This window comes from Ostrea edulis, chromosome 4 (assembly GCF_947568905.1).
Source record: "Ostrea edulis chromosome 4, xbOstEdul1.1, whole genome shotgun sequence".
NCBI lineage: Eukaryota > Metazoa > Mollusca > Bivalvia > Ostreida > Ostreidae > Ostrea > Ostrea edulis.
The window spans coordinates 84,317,686-84,341,940 of record NC_079167.1 but is presented as its reverse complement, the minus strand read 5'-3'; the positions used below and the strand labels follow the sequence as shown (position 1 = coordinate 84,341,940).

At 36.0% G+C, this 24,255-nt stretch overlaps 1 protein-coding gene across 1 annotated transcript in view; it reads left to right on the top strand.

Moving 5' to 3' along the window:
- LOC125669199 (uncharacterized) overlaps window positions 1–24,255 on the top strand; it is a 42,544-nt gene that overhangs the window by 16,030 nt on the left and 2,259 nt on the right. Inside the window, exons 18-38 of the mRNA XM_056161515.1 lie at window positions 3,080–3,180; window positions 4,578–4,697; window positions 5,687–5,905; window positions 6,233–6,745; window positions 9,185–9,312; window positions 9,964–10,056; window positions 13,326–13,376; window positions 15,328–15,442; window positions 16,721–16,831; window positions 17,247–17,347; window positions 17,783–17,845; window positions 17,960–18,048; window positions 19,074–19,160; window positions 19,336–19,493; window positions 19,609–19,709; window positions 20,625–20,745; window positions 20,841–21,013; window positions 21,143–21,260; window positions 22,289–22,341; window positions 22,738–23,826; window positions 23,941–24,051. Of these exons, the coding sequence (XP_056017490.1) occupies window positions 3,080–3,180; window positions 4,578–4,697; window positions 5,687–5,905; window positions 6,233–6,745; window positions 9,185–9,312; window positions 9,964–10,056; window positions 13,326–13,376; window positions 15,328–15,442; window positions 16,721–16,831; window positions 17,247–17,347; window positions 17,783–17,845; window positions 17,960–18,048; window positions 19,074–19,160; window positions 19,336–19,493; window positions 19,609–19,709; window positions 20,625–20,745; window positions 20,841–21,013; window positions 21,143–21,260; window positions 22,289–22,341; window positions 22,738–23,826; window positions 23,941–24,051 (3,715 nt within the window). The remainder of the gene's footprint in view (window positions 1–3,079; window positions 3,181–4,577; window positions 4,698–5,686; window positions 5,906–6,232; window positions 6,746–9,184; window positions 9,313–9,963; window positions 10,057–13,325; window positions 13,377–15,327; window positions 15,443–16,720; window positions 16,832–17,246; window positions 17,348–17,782; window positions 17,846–17,959; window positions 18,049–19,073; window positions 19,161–19,335; window positions 19,494–19,608; window positions 19,710–20,624; window positions 20,746–20,840; window positions 21,014–21,142; window positions 21,261–22,288; window positions 22,342–22,737; window positions 23,827–23,940; window positions 24,052–24,255) is intronic.

The following is a 24,255-nucleotide window of genomic DNA, read 5'->3' as shown; positions in this document are numbered from 1 at the left end:
GCGAGTTGAACTGAATAAAATGCCAAGCTGCTAAAATGGCTTGTATCTCGCTGAGCTCAACAAAATGTCTTGCTGCTAAAATGGCTTGTATTTTGCTGAGCTCAACAAAATGACAAGCTGCTAAAATGGCGTGTATCTTGCTGAGCTCAACAAAATGTCTCGCTGCTAAAATGGCTTATATCTAGAGGGTTAACATTTAAGTGTTGTATGACTTCCGACTACTGAAAAGTCACAAATTCTTCTGTATTATGATCGTAGTAGATTAGAATTTTATCCTTTAAGCTGATCAGTTTTACATGGTTGTAGATAAAATTTAGATAATGTGATAACTTGGGGAAAGTGATTCAGTTTTAAAGAAGTAGGTACAGTTTCTAAAGTCATTTGGCCCAAAATATCGATGATTTCACTTGGAGCTCAAACCCTGGCATTCAAATAAGGAATATATTAGCAAACCCAAAATCTGCTCAGTTTGATCAGCAAAATGATTTGTGTCATATGATGAGAGCTAGAAATTGGCATAAAATTGCAAAAATGCCATTTTCAATGAAAATATACACAAATTCAGGTGGTTTTCCTTTCAGAAAACATACAGCACATGCTTCGAGCAAATTCATATTCAAGTATGTTTTTCATCTTAAAATAATACACATTTTATATCATTTTCATTTTGCTCAACAAATGCGCACATCTTTTCCTGAGCAATAATCTGTATGACATTTGACAGTTTTCAGGCTTATTTTGGAAAAAAGGCGGGAAATGTCTTATTCCTGATGTCATAATGCTATCCAGTTAAGAATATCATTCTGAATTTGTTGACATAGTATATCTGGCATATACATGTATTTTACTTTCTTAAAACGCGGATTAAAGTTGATTCCAGACACATTTTATAGAGAGAAATTTTTTGGGCCTTTTTATGTATACTACCTTGTTCTTTAGGTAATGTGATAACTCTTGGGGTATGTGATTCAGATGAATGTGGCCTGTTAGTCTCTAGATGATCTTGTGATCTTTTGTACCGGTACTTTTTGGGTTTTCTAGGTTTTATTAAAAATTGAAAATTATTGTTTGTTAGGTATTAGAATAAACTGCAGAATATAATATTGCTTTCCTTTATACAGTGGATTTTAGTATTGTTATTAGCATATACAGTACTTTTATGAGTAGATAGTAGTATTGTTATTAGTATATACAGTACTTTTATGAGTAGATAGTAGTATTGTTATTAGTATATACAGTACTTTTATGAGTAGATAGTAGTATTGTTATTAGTATATACAGTACTTTTATGAGTAGATAGTATCATTGTTATTAGTATATACAGTACTTTTATGAGTAGATACTAGTATTGTAATTAGTATATACAGTACTTTTATGAGTAGATAGTAGTATTGTTATTAGTATATACAGTACTTTTATGAGTAGATAGTAGTATTGTTATTAGTATATACAGTACTTTTATGAGTAGATACTAGTATTGTAATTAGTATACAGTGAAACTTCTCTAAACCGGCCAGCTGTCGGACCGAAAAAAAACGGCCGGTTTAGAGGGGTGGCCGGTATACCGAGAATTTAGCATTTAGAGACATTTCAGCTCAATTTTTATTAGATATTTCATTGACATACCACAAACCATATAATATGGTGTTCAAGGACTATTATTTCATTATTGGAAATAAAATAATTTACTAACATGTTTATTTTCAATTTATAGCACTAAAACTATTTAAATATGAATAAACATTTTTACATTGACATGCATAAATAATGGAAAACATTCCGTTTAAATAAAACTGCATTTGATATAGGTATAGAAATCTGTAGACTAGCAGCATTTATGTCGAATTTCGGCTTATGTTTTAATAAACAAAACAAACACATAGCCATTTGATTGCTGCAATTAATACACAGAGTAGGTACTGCTCACTTTGACATGGGGATCTATGATCAATTATCGGTGGAGATCAAACTAGTCCGCTTGTACCTACAGGTAATTATTACAAGAAATAGTCTTGCTGCAATCATCTAATTTTAACTAAAAATTTATAACAGGATACATAAAGAAAACACAGAGGCCTATTAATGGCCTATTATTGGAATTCCTCTTACCTTTAAAAACTCTGTTTACGTCCATTGCTTATATCGTTAAAAAATTTGTTTTGACGTTTTTGAAAAGTAGAGTAGTAAAAATATAATTTTAATTGTGATGTTTCTTAGGAATCTTAAGTCTATGGAAACCTCCAAAAAATTATTTATCTATTGAAAATTATCATTAACAGTCATGGGTTTGTTGTTTATTAACTACCGCTTATATCCATGGTGCAACAATATGGCGTATTGATTGTAGTCATTCAATATGTGCATATCTCTTTATAACATCTTGTACCGAAATTTGAAAGGGTCACTTGGATTAGATAAGCACCAATTAGCACCCAGGACAGCACAGGTAAACTAAAGAACTTATAGAGGCCACTTGTGTTTTTCAACCCTCTGGTTGATAATTTCCCACCTGGCCAGTAGATCAGTCATTTTTCACACCTGGCCAGTCTTAATCACCCCTCTGGCCAAAAATTTTCTAGTCTTCAAATAGTGGCCTGTATTATAAGGGTAAATTACACATGTTTGTTAACAATTGTACTTTAAAAAGTGGCCGATGTCCGGTTTTCAGGGGTGGCCGGTTTTGTGAGACTTTCTTTGTAAGGAAATATTAAGGTTTCTGCCGGGACTTTGAAAATCGGCCGATATTCAGGGAGAACCGGTTTTCTGAGGGGCCGGTTTGGAGAAGTTTCACTGTATACAGTACTTTTATGAGTAGATAGTAGTATTGTTATTAGTATATACAGTACTTTTATGAGTAGATAGTAGTATATTGTAATTAGTAGATAGTAGTATTGTAATTAGTAGATAGTAGTATTGTTATTAGTATATACAGTACTTTTATGAGTAGATAGTAGTATTGTTATTAGTATATACAGTACTTTTATGAGTAGATAGTAGTATTGTTATTAGTATATACAGTACTTTTATGAGTAGATACTAGTATTGTAATTAGTAGATAAGTATTTTGATGTAATTCTAGGTTACTCTGGATCAGACATGTCATACCTTTGTAAAGAAGCCGCCCTGGGGCCCATCAGATCTATGCCGTTTGGGGACATCGAAAACATTACTGCTGATCAGGTATTAAAAAAAAAAAAGCACTTCAAGGTCACTTTGTCTGTCGCCCTCATTCATGTTAGAACTGCTGCTAATGTATGATCAATGATATATACAGACACAGTGTGTTGTACATGTGATATATACTGACACAGTGTGTTGTACATGTGATATATACAGACAGTGTGTTGTACGTGTGATATATACTGACAGTGTGTTGTACATGTGATATATACTGACACAGTGTGTTGTACATGTGATATATACAGACAGTGTGTTGTACGTGTGATATATACTGACAGTGTGTTGTACATGTGATATATACTGACAGTGTGTTGTACATGTGATATATACAGACACAGTGTGTTGTACATGTGATATATACAGACACAATGTGTTGTACGTGTGATATATACTGACACAGTGTGTTGTACATGTGATATATACTGACACAGTGTGTTGTACATGTGATATATACTGACATAGTGTGTTGTACATGTGATATATACTGACACAGTGTGTTGTACGTGTGATATATACTGACACAGTGTGTTGTACATGTGATATATACTGAGACAGTGTGTTGTACATGTGATATATACTGACAGTGTGTTGTACATGTGATATATACTGACACAGTGTGTTGTACATGTGATATATACTGACACAGTGTGTTGTACATGTGATATATACTGACAGTGTGTTGTACATGTGATATATACTGACACAGTGTGTTGTACATGTGATATATACAGACAGTGTGTTGTACATGTGATATATACAGACACAGTGTGTTGTACATGTGATATATACAGACACAGTGTGTTGTACATGTGATATATACTGGCAGTGTGTTGTACGTGTGATATATACTGACACAGTGTGTTGTACATGTGATATATACAGACACAGTGTGTTGTACGTGTGATATATACTGACACAGTGTGTTGTACATGTGATATATACTGACACAGTGTGTTGTACATGTGATATATACAGACACAGTGTGTTGTACATGTGATATATACAGACAGTGTGTTGTACATGTGATATATACAGACACAGTGTGTTGTACATGTGATATATACTGACACAGTGTGTTGTACATGTGATATATACAGACAGTGTTTTACATGTGATATATACAGACAGTGTGTTGTACGTGTGATATATACAGACACAGTGTGTTGTACGTGTGATATATACTGACGCAGTGTGTTGTACATGTGATATATACTGACACAGTGTGTTGTACATGTGATATATACAGACAGTGTGTTCTACATGTGATATATACAGACAGTGTGTTGTACGTGTGATATATACAGACACAGTGTGTTGTACGTGTGATATATACAGACAGTGTGTTGTACATGTGATATATACTGACAATGTGTTGTACATGTGATGTATACTTGCAGGTTCGACCAATATTGTATGAAGATTTCGCGGCAGCCTTCCATCAGGTTCGAGCCAGCGTGTCGGACAAGGATTTAGACCAGTATTTAGAGTGGGACAGGATGTTCGGAAGTGCTAGTAATCGAAAATAAACTGTGTTACCGTGAGAAAAACGAGTGTAGAGTTCAATTATGATGAAGAACAGAGCGATAGTTTACTGTACAAGTTCAGTGTATTGGATGAGAATTTATACAAGGACAGACCGGAATGTTTTCTGTGTGTATAATGTGATGTTTTATATTGGACAGAAGACCAGGTTGTTACTGGAAGATGCTATAGAAAATAAATGCATCAAATTTTTAACCTAAGAAAAGCCTTAATCTGAAGTTTCTCTAGATACAGGAAGTATAAAATAATCAATAGTTGGGTACATAGCTACACGTACATTCTCGTAAAATTATACGCAAGCAGCTTTAGTAGTTAAAATTTAAAGAAGCAGATTTGATATCCGTCCTAAAGCTTCCAAAGTTTCCAATAAGTAGGCTTAGGAGTGGCAAAAATTTGCCTCTTAACATATCGGTCAAGAAAATTGGTGGGCCATTCATGAAAAAATGGTGAAAAGCTTCTGAAGTTGGCATTTTAAATGATGCAGGTTATGTCACAATAGGAAATGAAATAGTTAATGGAAGAATGGCGTTTACCTGTAATCAGTGGTTTTGAAGTTGTGGAAAATAAGCTTGGTGAAATTATATTTGTGACCCTAGCTCTTTTGCATATTAAAATCAGAAAGCTTACATACTGTAATTTGTGTTTAAGAAATACAATTGAACTTCAGTATCTTGAACACTGATATCTCGAATACCATGGATATGTCGAAGTGATTCAGAAGTCCCGACCATTTTGACTGTATCCCATTAATTTAGAGCTAAATGGTGCATGTGGACTACATTTTCTAAAGCTAATTTATGATGACATAGACACAAGAATATGATGTAACAATATATGCATGATTTCTAACTCGTCAAGCATTTCACAATAAAATGACTTTAAAAAAATAAGCTAAGGAAACCCATAATGGGCCTAGTCTTTATAAGCTGGGGTGTGACACAACTTTGTTAACCATGACCTTCAGAGCTGGGATGTGACACAACTCTTTATTAACCATGGCCTTCAGAGCTGGGATGTGACACAACTCTTTATTAACCATGGCCTTCAGAGCTGGAGTGTGACACAACTCTTTGTTAACCACGGCCTTCAGAGCTGGGATGTGACACAACTCTTTGTTAACCATGGCCTTCAGAGCTGGGATGTGACACAACTCTTTGTTAACCATGGCCTTCAGAGCTGGGATGTGACATGACTCTATGTTAACCATGGCCTTCAGAGCTGGGATGTGACACAACTCTTTGTTAACCATGGCCTTCAGAGCTGGGGTGTGACACAACTCTTTGTTAACCATGGCCTTCAGAGCTGGGATGTGACACAACTCTTTATTGACCATGGCCTTCAGAGCTGGGGTGTGACACAACTCTTTGTTAACCACGGCCTTCAGAGCTGGGATGTGACACAACTCTTTGTTAACCATGGCCTTCAGAGCTGGGGTGTGACACAACTCTTTGTTAACCATGGCCTTCAGAGCTGGGATGTGACATGACTCTTTGTTAACCACGGCCTTCAGAGCTGGGATGTGACACAACTCTTTGTTAACCATGGCCTTCAGAGCTGGGGTGTGACACAACTCTTTGTTAACCATGGCCTTCAGAGCTGGGATGTGACACAACTCTTTGTTAACCATGGCCTTCAGAGCTGGGATGTGACACAACTCTTTATTAACCATGGCCTTCAGAGCTGGGGTGTGACACAACTCTTTGTTAACCACGGCCTTCAGAGCTGGGATGTGACACAACTCTTTGTTAACCATGGCCTTCAGAGCTGGGGTGTGACACAACTCTTTGTTAACCATGGCCTTCAGAGCTGGGGTGTGACACAACTCTTTGTTAACCATGGCCTTCAGAGCTGGGATGTGACACAACTCTTTATTGACCATGGCCTTCAGAGCTGGGGTGTGACACAACTCTTTGTTAACCACGGCCTTCAGAGCTGGGATGTGACACAACTCTTTGTTAACCATGGCCTTCAGAGCTGGAGTGTGACACAACTCTTTGTTAACCATGGCCTTCAGAGCTGGGATGTGACATGACTCTTTGTTAACCATGGCCTTCAGAGCTGGGATGTGACACAACTCTTTGTTAACCATGGCCTTCAGAGCTGGGGTGTGACACAACACTTTGTTAACCATGGCCTTCAGAGCTGGGGTGTGACACAACTCTTTGTTAACCATGGCCTTCAGAGCTGGGATGTGACATGACTCTTTATTAACCATGGCCTTCAGAGCTGGGATGTGACACAACTCTTTATTAACCATGGCCTTCAGAGCTGGGGTGTGACACAACTCTTTATTAACCATGGCCTTCAGAGCTGGGATGTGACACGATTCTTTGTTAAACATGGCCTTCTGAGCTGACATGTTAACCATAGGCTTCAATGCTGGGTGGGCCAACAGTATACACAGGCTTTCAAGCGGGCCCTTATTTTCCTTATTTTTCTACAACAGCCCTTATTTTCCTTATTTGAGCTTTAGAATCCTTAAAAAAAAACCTAATTTTTTGTTGAAATTCTTACGTTTTCAAATTTTGAAAGTTTAAATAAATTTGACATAAAGGAAGTGTTGGAATTTATTAAATTTAGTCTTTAGTATACTTTCAGAAAATGAATATGTTGATTAAATGTACATCTCAAAAGACATCTTGATGGTTATCAGCTATATTCAGCATTGATTGTGAGCCATGGGAGTCCACCTGAATTATATCATGGTTTGTGCTGAATGTCGAATATGGCTGTTGATGACCACTGGTATGATCTTCTGAGTGGGTAATTAGTTTTTGTATTATTGCTCTTGCAAATGGTGAGTAAAACATTTTTTGTTTCCTATTGATTTGTAAATTTAACCCTTATTTTTGTCTAAAAAGCCCTTAAAAATCCTAATAAAAGGCCCTTAGTTTTTGATAATTTTGCCCTAAAAATGGCCCTTATCTTTTGCAAAATGTCACTTGAAAGCCTGCATACATAGTTCAGTTGATTTTACATGCAGGCATATTATGTTGTGTGGATATTACATGCATTTGAATTATGGCTCCTTCATTTTAAGGTCAAGTTGAGGCTGAATAGGGGTTTATAAAGTCTCTTGGGGTATAGTGACCTTATTAGCTTACCAGAGCTTTTTAGCTCTTCTGAGCCGAAGGCTCAAAGAGCTAATCATATGGCCATATGTCTGGCGTGCGGTGTGCGTCAACTTTTTGGAAAAAGGCCTATATCTCAAGAACCCCTTTGCCAATTTTTGTCAAATTTGTCACAGGGTATCCTTGGCCCAAGGGCTTTCATTTGTACTAAAACTAGGGTTGTGACCCTTTCACAAGGGGAGATAATTAGGAAAATGCAAACAAAGTAGTGGTTGCTAAAAAATCTTCTCAAGAACCACTGGGCAAATTATCACCAAACTTATGCATAAGGATGAGGATAGGTTGTAGATGAAAAATTGTTCAAGGCATCATCCTGGGGCAAAGGGTGTGGTCTCAAGGTCACTTCAAAGTTGACCTTAAATTTTGTTTTGTTAAAACTTTGATATTTTGCTAAGTATAAGGACAAGGATCATCAAATTTTGTCAGTTGATGCATCTTAGGACCTAATATCATGTTATCTCAAAGGTAGGTCATGGTGACCTACTTTTTGAATTTTGCAGGTAATTATTATTAAATGGATTTTGATGCATATCTTGGACACTTTTGAACCTATGATCATCAAAAGTTGTCAGTTGATGGATCATGGGACCCGAAGTGCGTCATGAGAAAAGTATGTCACCATGACCTACTTTTTGAATTTTATGGCTAATCATTTATGAATACATTTTAGGCTGTTATTTCAGATACCGAGAGGTTTAGAATCATCAAACCTTGTAAGTTGATGCGTCTAATTTTGATCAAATTGAAAGTAGCATCCAAGCTGCATCAGAATTCTAGGACAAAACTGAATTAGAAGTATTAGTAAATGCACAACTGTAAATTTTGGTTGGTCAATAGTGCCCTTAGAATTTTTTGTCCTTTGGTGTTTTTGTCGTTTTACATTATTTGAGCTGTAGAGGTAGCACAGTCATGGGTAGGGTTCTTGCTTCACAAGCAGGAGACCCAAACTTTATTTTCAATTCCAGCGCAAACAAGGACATATATCATAGATAGTGACTGTTCCTTGACCAATTAGTGCTCGGCATATATCAGTGGTGGATTTAAGGGGGGCGCAGCCGGCACGCGCCCCCCTTGAATTTTCAAATTTAAGGTAAATCTTGGTCTCTTGTTTAGAAAAATGTAAATGATAAAAGAATCAATGATTTCTTCCACTATCAGAGGAATAAATGACAAAATCTTTTGATTTATTGAGATACTTTTATTGGGAGAACTTACATTTTTTCCAAAAACCCTTAAATTTTTTGTCATTTTATTAATTTCACCTTATTAAAGATGACAGAAAATGTAACTACTGTACATAGAAGACATATTTCAAGCCCTGTAAAATTCAGGAGCTCCCGGGGGGCCGGGTCCCCACCAGGGCAAAACCTAGACCCCCTGGGGGCCTCAAGGCAGACCCCAGACCCCCTGCCACATCAACTTGGGGCCCTCCTCCCAACCACAATTCCTGGATCTGCCCGTGTGTAGTAGGAAGTTGCAGGTCTTTTGGATATGAACTTTAATAATGATGTTCTGGTAGGTATCGTCATGTTAAAAAGAACCATCACTCCTTTGGCTGTAAGCAACATCTTTATAGTCAAAATTTGTGGTGATTCACCTATGCACAGCTGGTGAAAGATCTGTACTCAAGTGATTTCTCAAATGAAACGTAAAACACAACATGCAAATAAAAAACCCTCAGAAATTGTTTGAATCTCTGGATAGAAAGGGTAAACAGAGATCCATCAATTTACTTTAAAAAAATAACATCGAATGCTAGCATTATGGCCCTGTGGGCATCACTTGTCGAAGGGGGAAATCTCCCACTTGATAAAATCCCCTTGTTGTACGTAATATCTATTATTAGATTGCTATGAAATATTCCGAAAGAAAGTTTAAAATAGAATAGAAAATCTATCACTTTATATTAAGATAGTAAGCTTCCAAGGTGTTCCGAACGCCGCATTCCATTTATGGTATAGTCAGGTTCCCGAGACCCCTCTGCATTTATTGTAATAAATGCAGAGGGGTTTCGGGAACCTGACTATTTATGGTAAAGATAAGCCAATCGGAATGGTTCTTACAAGAATTGGTTTTCTATCAACAATCATGTGATGAAAAAGTAATGGAGGATTGTAAATATGGCTTTACTTAAAATTTTCCAGAATAGGAAAAGCGGTAGAGGTTCTGGGCTTTTCAGCAAATATTCAGAGAGGGGAAAAGAGTAAGTATTTAACAGATATTTGATATATCGTCTTCTGTTAGCCGGTTTTGTTTTTTATCGAGGAACATGTTGCTGGGCACGGAGTCACCTCGTGAAATTGTGTCACCGAGTCACGAGATTATTTACATGTTTTATGTTTTCTTATCAAAATCGTAATACTTTAGAAGATGAAAGTTCTAGAATGCACGAAATCATCGTGGCAGATTAACAGACAACGTGGGGACGACCTCGCAGTCCCTTGTGTAATTGTAGAGCGATAATGCGTTGTATTGAGTTCGGTGTTTGCTAGCCAGCTGATAATCATGTGATCCATTCACATGAATGTGTATCACGCTCATCACAACCCACATAGTGTAGAATGAAAGGATACAATGCAGTTATCGAACCCGAGAAGAACATGTTATGATTGAAAAGCAACAGCATAAGCAATGGGGCTTTTAGCAAACTTTTCTAGTGGGACCAACGTGACAGACATGTGGATTACTAACAAGACCCTTTTTAGGAAAAGGTAAAACAAACAAACAATAAAAAACCATCCAAATTTCATGATAATTAACATGCAAATAAATTGCTTTATGGTAGAGTGTAGATTTATCCCATGTTACATGTAATGCATTATTTATAGACTATTGAGGGATATGTTACACGTATATGCATTATTTAATGAACATACTATTGAAGGATATTTTCATTTGCAAGAGAACTTTTTACATTTCATGTGTACGGTCAGTGACGACCATCAAATACCTTTATATGAAGTCCTAGTTGCTGGGCTGTAACTCTGCAGTGTTTGGTATTTAGGTCTGAGATCATTGAAATTTTCATCACTCAGAGCTTTAAAATGATAAGACCAGTGAACAGCATTTGTGATGTTCATCTGTTACTATATACTCATTAAAGCATATTTTTACGATTAACATTTCAAGAAAACTGTATGTGTATATGGAACTCGATTTACGAAGAAAGCTGTCATCATTTCTCATGCATATTTATGCATACTTTATTGCAAAAGTTTATTGCAATTACTGGCAGTGCTTTCATCATTATGAACAAGACGGTGGCCTAGTGGTTAGGCTGTCAGACTCTCGACCGAAAGGTTGTGGGTTCATGTCCTGGCCGCGACAGGGCCGACGTTGTGTCCTTGGGAAAGGCACTTTACACGAATTTCCTCACTCCACCCAAGTGTAAAAGGGGTACCTGGCTATTGACAGTGAAAGATATTGTTAGAATGTTAGTGCTCTAGCGCCTGTAACAGCAGCTTGCACTGAATGCTTCCCAGGAAGCTGAGAAAGTTCTAAATTGATATAAGGTCTGCCGGGGTAATAATGTATTGTAAAGCACTTTGAGCAGCATACGCTAGAAAAGCCCTATATAAAAACCAATTATTATTATTATTAAATTATATTGTTTATGTATAAATACATTAGATTAAAAGAAAAAAAAAACCTACAACATTAAGTTTCAACACAAGTGCTTTCTTTTGCTGAAAAATGTTTCCACCTGTGCATGGTGATAAGCTTTAGATCTTTTCTCTGTCCGTTCATTGCATTGTGACATCAAATGTTTTTACTGTATTACAGATGCACATCACGAATGCCATATATTTCATTTCTTGCCACTTATTGTTCGCTGGTCTTATTCTAATAGCAGTTAAGGCCATCATTAAAAATTTTTTGTTTGATGTACTCCGACCCACATTTTTCAAGTCAGGTAGGTACTATAGGTAGGTAGGTATTTTTTTTTTTTGAAAATCAAAGTTACAAATTTTCTTATGTTTTCATTAAACACATAACACATGACAGCAATTTACAATAAGTTTTAATATTACCCAATATAATTTTAATGCACTTTCCCACATCATTCAAATTGTTGTGACGATCATGTTCCATTCGTGTGTCTCAGTTTAAGAACAAAGTAAAAGTGCCGTTCACCTATTAAATCGTCATAACATTTAGATAATCCTATATCAAAATAATATGCGTGCCTTTTCAGAAATATAGACCATCAACTTGAGCGCCGACTCGTGGTCCCACGTGATTTTTTATCTAAATAACATGGATGGGTTTCAAACTTTTGTACATAAATACGATCAGGCCTCGACGGGGGGAGTTCGTAGCTCCTTGTTCTATCTTGTTGGTAGATAATGTGGTAATTTGGAGCTGTGATGTGGTATATTTGATCATTCACATAGAAAAATGTTTGAAAAGTTCCCGGATTAACAAATAGTCATTATCAAAGTGAAAGTAGAACCGAAAGACGCCCTAAGGACATTATGATATCAAGAATTCTGTAAAACAACTAGTCCAAATAATAAAAAAAAAAATGGCATCAAGTTTAATACTAATTCGAAGAATGTCTATTTTCCAGGGAGCAAATAAAAAAAAATTAAAAATTTCCAAGTGCGGAAAAAATGATCGGGTCGGGGCAAATTTCACGGGGCAGTCGGAGTACATCAAACAAATCAATTTTTATTTTAAGCCCAAATGTGTTTATTATTTTGTAAAGTCAGGTCTTGAAAACATTTACCAACAAGCAGTACAATAGGTCCTCCCAGGAGAAAAGTTTTGTAGGGCCTATTCATTTCTAGCAGGACCCATTCATTTCTAGCAGGACCTATTCATTTTTATCAGGATCCATTCATTTCTAGCAGGACCCACAAAAACCCCCATATGATTAAGTGAATTGCTGAATTACATGTCAACATATCCATTGATATTATACATATTCTCTTTCAAAAATTCAGCCAAAAATGTCCCTTTTGCCACGGCTGCTGAAGAGTACTCGTGGGTCATTTTTCTTTCTCATATGGTTGTCTCCAAGTCTTATGCCATTGTTTTCATAGGCTCTTCCTTATTTTAGTAGAGAACTAGACATAGTGAACCAATCAGCCAGTTAGACTTGTAAACCAATGATTCATATGCAAACTGGAAGTAGTCTCAGACTGGGATAAACGAACTCGGAGTATATCACATTTTAAGTAAATCAAAGAACGATAAAAAAAATAAAAAAAAAAATATGGCAGACTCAAGGACTACAAATGATAGGTTTTTGGTGGTCCCTATAAAAAATGTCAACTAGGATCAGAGGTCCAACAGTTTTCTAGAATTTGCTTCACCTAGGGGCTCTAAACTACAAACCATTGTATGCAGCTGTAACGCATCACAAGTGGAGATGAATAACAGGGAACTTAGTGTGATCTTCATGTTAATATGGATTTTTTTTTCTTCATCCAGTTTAATATTTCAATTCTCTCTTCTTTTTTAATGAAGGTTATTGAGTACTAACCATATCTCTGTCACAAAAGAAGTTCTTCAGAAAGAGTAAGCAAATAACTGAATTTTTGTGTACACATTAACCTGTGACCATCAAGAAATATTGACATCTGCCTCATTCCAACCCCAACCCATGTCAGATCAACCAAGAACAGGTTCACTGTCAATCTGACTAATTAATAATCCCAACCCATTCCAACCAAGAATAGCTTCAGTCAATCTGACTAATTGATAATCCCACCCCATCCCAACCAAAAACAGCTTCACAGTCAATCTAACTAATTAATAATCCCACCCCATCCCAACCAAGAACAGCTTCACAGTCAATCTGACTAATTAATCCCACCCCATCCCAAACAAAAACAGCTTCACAGTCAATCTGACTAATTAATCCCACCCCATCCCAAACAAAAACAGCTTCACAGTCAATCTGACTAATTAATCCCACCCCATCCCAAACAAAAACAGCTTCACAGTCAATCTGACTAATTAATCCCACCCCATCCCAAACAAAAACAGCTTCACAGTCAATCTGACCCATCCCAAACAAGAACAGCTTCATGTAATACAACTACCCCTAACCCTGCTGAGATCAGGCAGCAGTTTCACAATCGCCCTGACTGTATCATGTACTGCTTCCCTTTTCCTGTATGCTGCACATCCTGCATATAAAACAATTGTTTAACACAGCCTCTATACAAAGCAATTTACCGATACATGTTTATATTTAAAATTGGTTACATCTTTTTGATTAAAAAGAAGAATAAGCTTTTCTGTGAACAGAAGTTCTGATTAAATAAACACTGTTGTCCATGAAAGAAATACTATGATGTCTGACGTAGGAATATAATTTGTATGATTATTTCTCTGTAAAATTTGTTCTTGTGATTGAAATAGTACTATCTACCTCAGTGTTTAGGAATATGACGTAAATTTTTAATCAGTTGATTTATATATTTCCTTGATTATGTAAAAAAAAAAAAATCACCTGATTTTTTATCACATTGCTGACTGTAATGGCTTATTGTATAACATATGGTGAACTTAGTACTTATATCACTAAATAATGAACTCTGAGTGTAGGGGGTCACCCATGTGTACGTTTGCTTATCGGTCAGAACGAATAATGTGCAGCATACTTTATCTTGTAAACAAGGTATTTATATCTCTATCAGTATTTTGGATTTATTTGTTTATTTTTAGAATCATTTAGGTGGAACATCATGGTTGTAGAAATTGTTTTAAAGGATACTTTCATTTTGACAGTAGAATAACATAAGTTGTTTAATACGATAATGTTTAGATGATGATAGGATATCGCATGAAGCATCTTTATGTTAGAGATTGATTGATTGATTGTATCTTGCTTAACGTCTCTCTCTCGGGAATTTTTCACTCGTATCGTCACCAGTGAAGGTCTTCAAATTTAGGCCTTTGCTAGGCGCTTACGGCCTTTGAGCAGTGAGGGTTCTTTAGCGTGCCACACCTACTGCAACATGGGACATCCGTTTTTAAGGTCATATCTGAGGACCCGTGACATTCACACCTGATGCTGAGCGTTTGGCGATGGAACTGTCATTAGCTGTTTTAACGACTTATGTCTGTTGTGGCCGGGATTAGAACCCCGGCCTTCCGCATGCGAACGTTCTAACCTTTAGGCCACCGCGACGGTTTATGTTAAAGATTGACTTATATGTTAAAGATTGACTTTGTATATATCTGTGTGTTCACAACTTCAACAGACTTTTGAAATATGCCAGAGAGACTCAATATCTAGTTATTAACTGAAAGTTCAAGGTCAAAGGTTTTTGTCAAGTAAAATTCAAGGTCATATATCAAGGTCAAAAGACCGACTGTACCATAATTAGACGTACGGTAGTTATCTGAATCATAGTGCAATGCAAGTATAGATACAAACCCATTATGTTCACCATTTACTGCTTGTTATGTATGTATATTGTTTGACATTGGAAGTTTGATGGGGAAAAAAATATTACAGATGGAAGCCACCCGCCTTTGATTCATCCCAGATACGACTGCTAATATACAGTGAAGTGGATGGAAATCGTGTGATCTTGTTTGACTCCAATGCTGTTGTCAAGAGGGAAGAGAAGGCAAGCCAATCAAAAACAGCGCAGTAGTCTAGACGTTTATCTTATCTCTCTTAGCTTTATCTCTAAGAAGGCTCCTATAGGATTAAATTATCTGCACAACAACTTAAGGAATATGAGAAGCACTTATCATTTAAAGGGACTGACTCACGATTTTCCCCAAAATTTTCTTTTTCACTTTTAATGATCAAAATCTTCTGTCTAATGTGTTTAAAAGAGTTCACATAAAAATTAAGGTTATACAAATTATCACAGAAGCTCATTTTAGAGAGTTTTATTATTTGTTATGTAAACAAAGATTGCGGTATGTTATTGTTTACGAAATTTTTTAAAGAAATGGATATCGATCTAAGTTTATTATATCTTTCCCATTTCAAGCATTTTTGGGGTAAAATGCGTCATCTAAAAGTTAAGATTTGTGACTATGCAAAATTAAGATGCTTTATATTACAAAATCAATATTTCACTTGTTTGTTTGTATACATAAAAAGACTCGAGTCTTTGTTTACATAACACAGATTTAAGGCTAAAATATTGCTTTTATTCTTGCATTCAGAAGGTCAAAATTTTTGGCTGTCAACATTAAATGAGTTATATTTTTAATGTTTATCATCAAAATTGAAAAATATTTTTATCAAAAATCGTGAACCAGTCCCTTTAAGATACTCCAAATTTTTTTTATTTTGAATATTGGTTACATCAAGCCTTTGGTTGTACATATTCACATACTAACTTAATATTTACCTGTGAAATATTTCAGGTAGTTCCAAACTATTTTCTTAATACATATACTGTATGCTAGTCATGTGATATTGTAGAGTGAGTGGGTTTTTCCAAGGGTTGATGATTTTGACTTATTTTAAGTTTTGTATACATCATGCCACAAAATTTGCACCCAAATTATAGATCATTAAAGTATTATAGTTGTTGTTTTTTTATATGAAAGGTACATGTGGTACTCTTCAGCTTGAGAGATTTAAAAGCTACTGGTTTGTTTTTTTTAAATATTAGTTGTTTCTGACAACAGTAAAATGTTTTACAGATTAACAATGAACACAAAACTGATCATCAATTTTTATGTTTGGAACTGTTTGTCTGCCACAATATATTCCTTTTAAATTATTTAACAATAAGCTAGAAGTTTACCTCTGGAAAAACCCTGTTGTATGGTAAATCATAATGTTGACTTGGTATATTGCTGTTTTTGTGTTCCTTGTAAAGAACACAATTTAATTCTACAAATTTGTGAAGTATGTCTCACGTATAATTTTAAATTCACAGCAGCCAAGGTGTTCGAGAAGTACAAAATGTTCTCGAAAGGAAAATTCATCGAACACAGGGTCCACTACAGCAGGCGAAAATAACTCTCAGCAGTATCGACCAAAATATCAGGTATAGAGTAGAAATGGTACCGTTCATCAGCCAAAATATCAGATAAATGTACTTGGCAGTAACTGCCAAAATATCAGATAAATGTTGGCAATAACTGTCAAAATATCAGATAGTTGTAGGCAGTAGCTGTCAAAATATCAGTTAATATTGGAGGTATTGACCAAATTATCGGGTAAATATCAGTGATAATATATGATGGACCAAAATGTTAGCGGTATTAACCTAAATCAGGTAAATGTGAGCGGTATTGGCCTAAATCAGGTAAATGTGAGCGGTATTGGCCTAAATCAGGTAAATGTGAGCGGTATTAGCCTAAATCAGGTAAATGTGAGCGGTATTGGCCTAAATAAAGTAAACACGGTCTGTGAGGTTGGAGTTAGATAACAAGTGTATATTTAGTTTTTCTCTCCAATAGCTGACAAAGCCATGCTCGGATTTCAAGACTTTGGAGGAGGTGGTGTTCGGTAGTGTCGGAATGGCTCAGAAAGGGGCCTCACTAAAAGTTCATTTCCTGTGGTAAGTAGTTAATAGTTCATTTTTCAGTTGTTAACAGTTCAATAATTGATAGTTCAATAATGAATAGTTAGTTCAGTAGTTAATAGTTAGTTCGATAGTTGAAAGTTAAGTAGTTCAGAAGTCAATAGTTCACAAGTTCATTGTTCAATAGTTAATAGTTCATAGTTCAGTAGTTTTAAATCGTTCAGTAGTTAATAGTTAGGTCAGTAATTAATAATTAATTCAATAGTTACTGTCAAAGTGTCAGATACACATTATAGTTAATATACTAAAAAGATGCAATGTTAATACAAATAACTTTTGCATTACACACGGTAAATGTGTAAATATGAGGATTTTATCTCCCAAGTATAGTAGAATCTGATGCTTATGCAAATTTATTAAATATGTCTCCATAGCGATGATACTTTTTATCTCATATTTGTGTTATTTTAGGTCTCAAATGTTGCTGACAAAAGTCTTCCTTCCCACAAATCCCAAACAAGAACCCACCAACAGGTAATGACTAAGATACTTGCAGTATGTGACATTGACTGTAATACTTGAAGTATGTGACCATGTGTTCTGTCCGTTTATTTGGGAGATTGTTGACCTTGAACCTTTGTTTTTTAGTGACCTTGACTTTGATCAGAGTTATCACAGTCAGGGAGACCAGACCAGCCCCAAACTAATCTATCAGCCAGATAAACCTCCCAGTGTGGGTAAGTAATCTATCAGCCAGATAAACCTCCCAGTGTGGATAAGTTATCTATCAACCAGATAAACCTCCCAGTGTGGATAAGTTATCTATCAGCCAGATAAACCTCCCAGTGTGGGTAAGTTATCTATCAGCCAGATAAACCTCCCAGTGTGGGTAAGTTATCTATCAGCCAGATAAACCTCCCAGTGTGGATAAGTTATCTATCAGCCAGATAAACCTCCAATGTGGATAAGTTATCTATCAGCCAGATAAACCTCCCAGTGTGGATAAGTAATAAACCTCCCAGTGTGGATAAGTTATCTATCAGCCAGATAAACCTCCCAGTGTGGAGAAGTAATAAACCTCCCAGTGTGGAGAAGTTATCTATCAGCCAGATAAACCTCCCAGTGTGGAGAAGTTATCTATCAGCCAGAAATACCTCCCAGTGTGGAGAAGTTATCTATCAGCCAGATAAACCTCCCAGTGTGGAGAAGTTATCTATCAGCCAGATAAACCTCCCAGTGTGGAGAAGTTATCAAATATGTATACATGCAAGTAAATAAAGCATTAAAGAGTTATACATTTGGGTCAACATATGATTTAGGAATCTGTATACATACATGCAGATCAATAAAGGATTAAAGAGTCAATAAATGTATACATGCAGGTTAATGATAGGTTAAGGAGTATATGTATGTACATACAGGTCAATGATTAAGGAGTTTATGTATGTACATACAGGTCAATGATTAAGGAGTTTATGTATGTACATACAGGTCAATGATTAAGGAGTTTATGTATGTACATACAGGTCAATGATAGGTTAAGGAGTCTATGTACATACAGGTCAATGATAGGTTTAAGAGTTTATGTATGTACATACAGATTAATGATAGATTTAAGGGGATTTGATATGTACATGCAGGTCAATTTTACAAGCCAGTTAGATAATAAATGCACAACACATTAATACACACTTGAAAAAGTACAAGAAGTGGATTCATTTTTTGGACTATTTTTGATTGTTTCTTTCGATTTGCTTTATAGCTCAGAGTATCCCAGTAGATGTGCCGTCGCCACGGGAAAGAAAAGCAACATTTGACATCTATGACAGAGACAGCGGCTTGCCTTCATGTAAGTGGTAACTGTAAACTTTTGCAATTTTATGTAAAGAAGAAAATCTTGTAAAATGGGGAAAGTCTTATAAGAGACTATAAGAGATGCAAATGATTTTGTTGGAATATTTTCGTTCAAATGGCCTCTACTGGCAATTAGTTACAGTATCAGATGAATGTGATTTTCCTTGTAGTGACATCTAGTGGTAGTTTCCACACTCCATTTCCGTCACCCAGCAGCAACGCGAGCAGCTACAGCAGCCTCCATCGGAGGTGGATGAGGAACGTTGCAACATCCATTGAAGGTTGCATCAAGAAACGCAACTCCTTGGACAACCTTGTCGCACAAGATGTAATTATCAGATTCTGTTAGCACTGCAGAATACAAAAAAAAAAACCCCATTAGAACTGTAATGAAATGTAGAGTATTTTTGGAGTGTGTAATATCTATTCGGTGCCATTTTCAGACAAGCCTTGGTCCTCAGCCACGGTGTCGGAGAAGAAAAAGTAAGCTAGCCCTGGGCATTGTGTTTGGCAGTGACAAGAAACAGAATGAAGAATACAACTTGTGAGTCAAATTATAGAAAGGATATGTATGTAGTCTGATTATCCGAGGAGTTGAAATGTTGTTACACCAGTTCAATGAGTTAGATAAAACCAATGTAAAACATAGCAAAGTAGATGCTCTAGTTATCTCATTCAAATTTCTTCCTCTGTCTAAATCACAAATTTAGCTTCACACAAGGTTACGTCGTGTTTTTCCTCGCATGCAACAACCTGAAGAACTTTCATTGGGTGTTAAATAAAGCTATGATTTATTCAATGAGTTGATTTACATCTCACACAATGAGTTGATTTACATCACACACAATGAGTTGATATACATCACACACAATGAGTTGATATACATCACACACAATGAGTTGATATACATCACACACAATGAGTTGATATACATCACACACAATGAGTTGATATACATCACACACAATGAGTTGATATACATCACACACAATGAGTTGATTTACATCACACACAATGGGTTGATTTACTATAGGATTAAACATTCTTTTTGAAGAATTTATCGATGTGTAAACTCTGGACATTTTACTCACAAATTGAATGAAAGTGCGAAGCACTTTTATGTTAAGTTTGTGAGTAAAATGTCCGGAGTTTACACATCGATAAATTCTTCAAAAAGAATGTTTGATTCTTATAATTCCAATTCCTTCACTTTATTAAAAATTGCAAAAATTTGAATAGTTTCCCCGCACTATGTTATTTGTTTTCAGGCGTGTACGAATACATCGCGTTTTCGGATTTATTGATGTATAAACTCTTGTTCAGCTTTATTTTTGTCCAATCAAAACAATTGTAATAAATGACATTGGAATTATATCTCACACAATGAGTTGATTTACATCACACACAATGAGTTGATTTACATCACACACAATCTTTATCATGTCATGTTTGTTTACAGGTTATTCCAGAATTTTTTCTTCTCTCATATTACACTGATCGAAGGTCACCTTGAAAGGTTAAAAATGGAGGTAGAGAGAGCATACAGTATGAAGCAGAAGTTTGTGGATATAGTCATGGAGGTATGTTCTGTAACAATGGAAAAATTAAAGTGCAAGGATGACATTCGATTCTGCTGCCCATACAGAGCACTGAATGATCACTGCATGTATTTCAGGCATTGGATGTTTTCCGTAGTGACATCATGAATTTGTACACCACGCCACGATTGAGCGAGCCTGTGTGGCTAAGTATGATGTCACACCCCAGCTATCGATACCAGATCTGTGAGAACTTCATGCGAGAACTAGTCACGCTCCTCAACAAGTTTGACAGCAAGAACAATGAGTTGTGAGTCTTGCTTTTTCTTGAAACCACTTTTCAAAACTGAAGTTTGTCGTTGAATATGTATGAGTTTCAGCAGCTTTACAACTAGAATAAAGTTGGAATTTCAGGAATTTAACATCTTTATTTTGACAGCTTCATGAGTACACTAGTCACTGCCGTGTTGACTCATCATCTAGCTTGGGTTCCCACGGTTACCCCGGCAGGGGGAACTCCGTCCAAGACCTACCTCCACAATCACTCTGCTAAATGGGTAAGTGCTGCTTGAGAGACAAATATTCATACTGCACTCTAGGATACGCAAGTTCTGAGTTATTAGCTCTTCTTTAATGGAGGGATGTTTGATATTTCATTCAACATTTAGGTACTTTTCTAGTGTATACATATATTTATAAATTGGTTATGAAAAAAAATATTTCTGTTCATATCAACCAGAAGTACACATTCAAATTGATTATAACAGAATAAACTGGGCTATTGAGTTGATTAAACTGGCTATTGAGTTGAATAAATTGGACTACTGAGTTGAATAAACTGGGCTATTGAGTTGAGTAAACTGGACTATTGAGTTGAATAAACTGGGCTATTGAGTTGAATAAATTGGGCTATTGAGTTGAATATGCATATTATTTCTTTCCACATTGATACATTCAGTCATGCTATGAAAGATGGAATAGTTTGATATTTGTCTGAGATATTTTATCCTCGAATGCTGATTTATATGAGATACATCTACATGTATATAAATGTTGTAATAAACATTTTTACCGATAGTGTATGTTCTCAAATTACTTTTGCTTCTCACTGCACATAAGAGGTCAACAAAGGAAAATGACTTGGGCAAGTCTAAAATTGTGTATTATCATTTCTGTTTTCGTAAAAAAAAAAAATGATAGCAGCTTTGATATTAATGTAAGTCTTGAAGATATTAAAGCTAGGAAATATGTGTATGAACTGTATTCAGTAAAACATACTTATAATGAACATGCTTATAATGAATTATTGCTAAGCCATATTTATTCCCCTATGTGAGGAAAATTACAAAACTTTTATTGGATATAACAAAGTTGGGTTGTAACGAACTGTTAATCACTGGCCCTGAAGGTTCAATATATCAGTTTTGATATACGTTGAAATTTTTGTCCAGATTTACCAGCATTTTTTAATTTACTTTTTGCCTTTATGCATTGAAAAAAAAATTTGTCCTGTTTTCAATGCACCCTAGACTGTGATCTGTGACTTCAGAGTAACAAATTCAGATTAATCTTGTATATGTTACAGGTGGATACATTAGCAAAGACCCATCCCTATAATCCACTCTGGGCTCAGCTAGGGTAAGTACCTGTTCATTTATTCATGTCTAAGTACCTGTTCATTTATTCGCGTCTAAGTATCTGTTAATTTATTTGTGTCCATGTACCTGTTAATTTATTCATGTCTAAGTACTTGCTCATTTATTTGTGTCTAAGTACCTGTTGATTTATATGTTTCTAAGTACCTGTTCATTTATACGTGTCTTAAGTACCTGTTCATTTATTTGTGTCTAAGTACCTGTTCATTTATTCGCGTATAAGTACCTGTTCATTTATTTATGTATAAGTACCTGTTCATTTATTTATGTATAAGTACCTGTTAATTTATTTGTGTCTAAGTACCTGTTAATTTATATGTGATTTACTGGGTGCAGGTTGTGTAATGGATTTTAAGACTAGACATTTGTTGCATTGTAGGGACATATACGGTGCTATTGGTTACCCACTGAAGTTGGCTAGGACAATTATTGTGGGAAAGAAAGCTGATCTTGTTAAAAAAATTCTTTATGTACTCAGCTACTTCATTCGCTGTAGTGACGTCCATGAGAGCAGCGACCATCGGACGCTGGAGTCATTTTTAGATGACATTCGCGCAGAATCTCCTGACGAGGATAAAACCCCTTTACATGAGGGCTTTAAGTTTCCATTGGTGCCTGGGTTCCAAAATAGCAATACTGTGATATTTGATAATAATCCAACTAATGTTCAGAACAATAATCCACATAATGTTCAGAACGATAATCCCTATTATGTTCAGGATGATAATCCCCATAATGTTCAGGACAATAATCCCCATAATGTTCAGAACGATAATCCCCATAATGTTCAGAATGCAGGGAAAATATACAGTGATGTTGAAAGGAATGATCTGAAATTAGACTTGTGTGTCTCCCGGAATGAAAGTGATGCGAATCGAAACAGTTGTGAGACTGAGCTCTCAATCAATCAGGACGAAGGCTACTGCTCCATTGTACAGTCTATCGAGAGTGAGGGAGTCAGATATAGGTTATCAACTGACTCTGTTGTTGAAAATGTTCCCGTAGAAAACGTAACAAATGTTAATAGAGCTGCCAAACCCAGGACTAGTGATTTAAACGAGAAGCATGTCAAACCTTCCAAGCCCAGTGTTTTGTCTTCAAATCCGTCATGTAACAATTGTGGTGTGAATGAGGAGAAAAAGCCCTCAAGGGACGAGATACAGCAGCAGTTTTTATCAGACAGAAGCCCAAGTATCTTTAACGAGTACTTTGAGGATGACAGTATTCAAACAAAAACAATTGATGATGTGCCGGTAGAGAAGCGAGTTGTGCAACATCCTGCTGCTTTACGTGATCTCGTTACATCCCAGTCATTAGAATGTTTGACAGAATGCCCCGATAATGCAGGAACGCATCAGAAGCGATTAGGATCGGTGGGACAGATGGCCAGGCCTAAGTTGCCCCCCCTGTCCAGACAAATGAGCTCTGACTTCTCTAAACCCTCCACCTACAATCCAGTACGATGCAGGTTAGATATCGCACCCATTGTAAATAATGATCCACTCAAGTTTCTAATCGTAGAATAACATGTCACTCCAATATCTATGGTAACTTATATTTATAACAACACTCATTCTTACAGGTCTGTCACACCAACAGAATTAAATAGGCGGCGCCACCTGTCTTCAACTAGCAGTTTTGATTTTGATCACATGGATCCTCTTGCTCATTTTAAAGAAATTGCAATGCCAAAGTACGTAAGCTTTCTGACCCCTCCCTCTTTTTTTCCAATCACATATTTTTATAATGAATTAAAATCGAGAAATGTAAATACAGTCAAACCAGCAACCTACCAAAGGAAAAACCTGAACTGGTCACGTATGATAGGTTGTTGATACAGGGAAAATATTCAAAATACTTCTTGAAAGAGACATAATATTAGTGAGTCACGGAATGA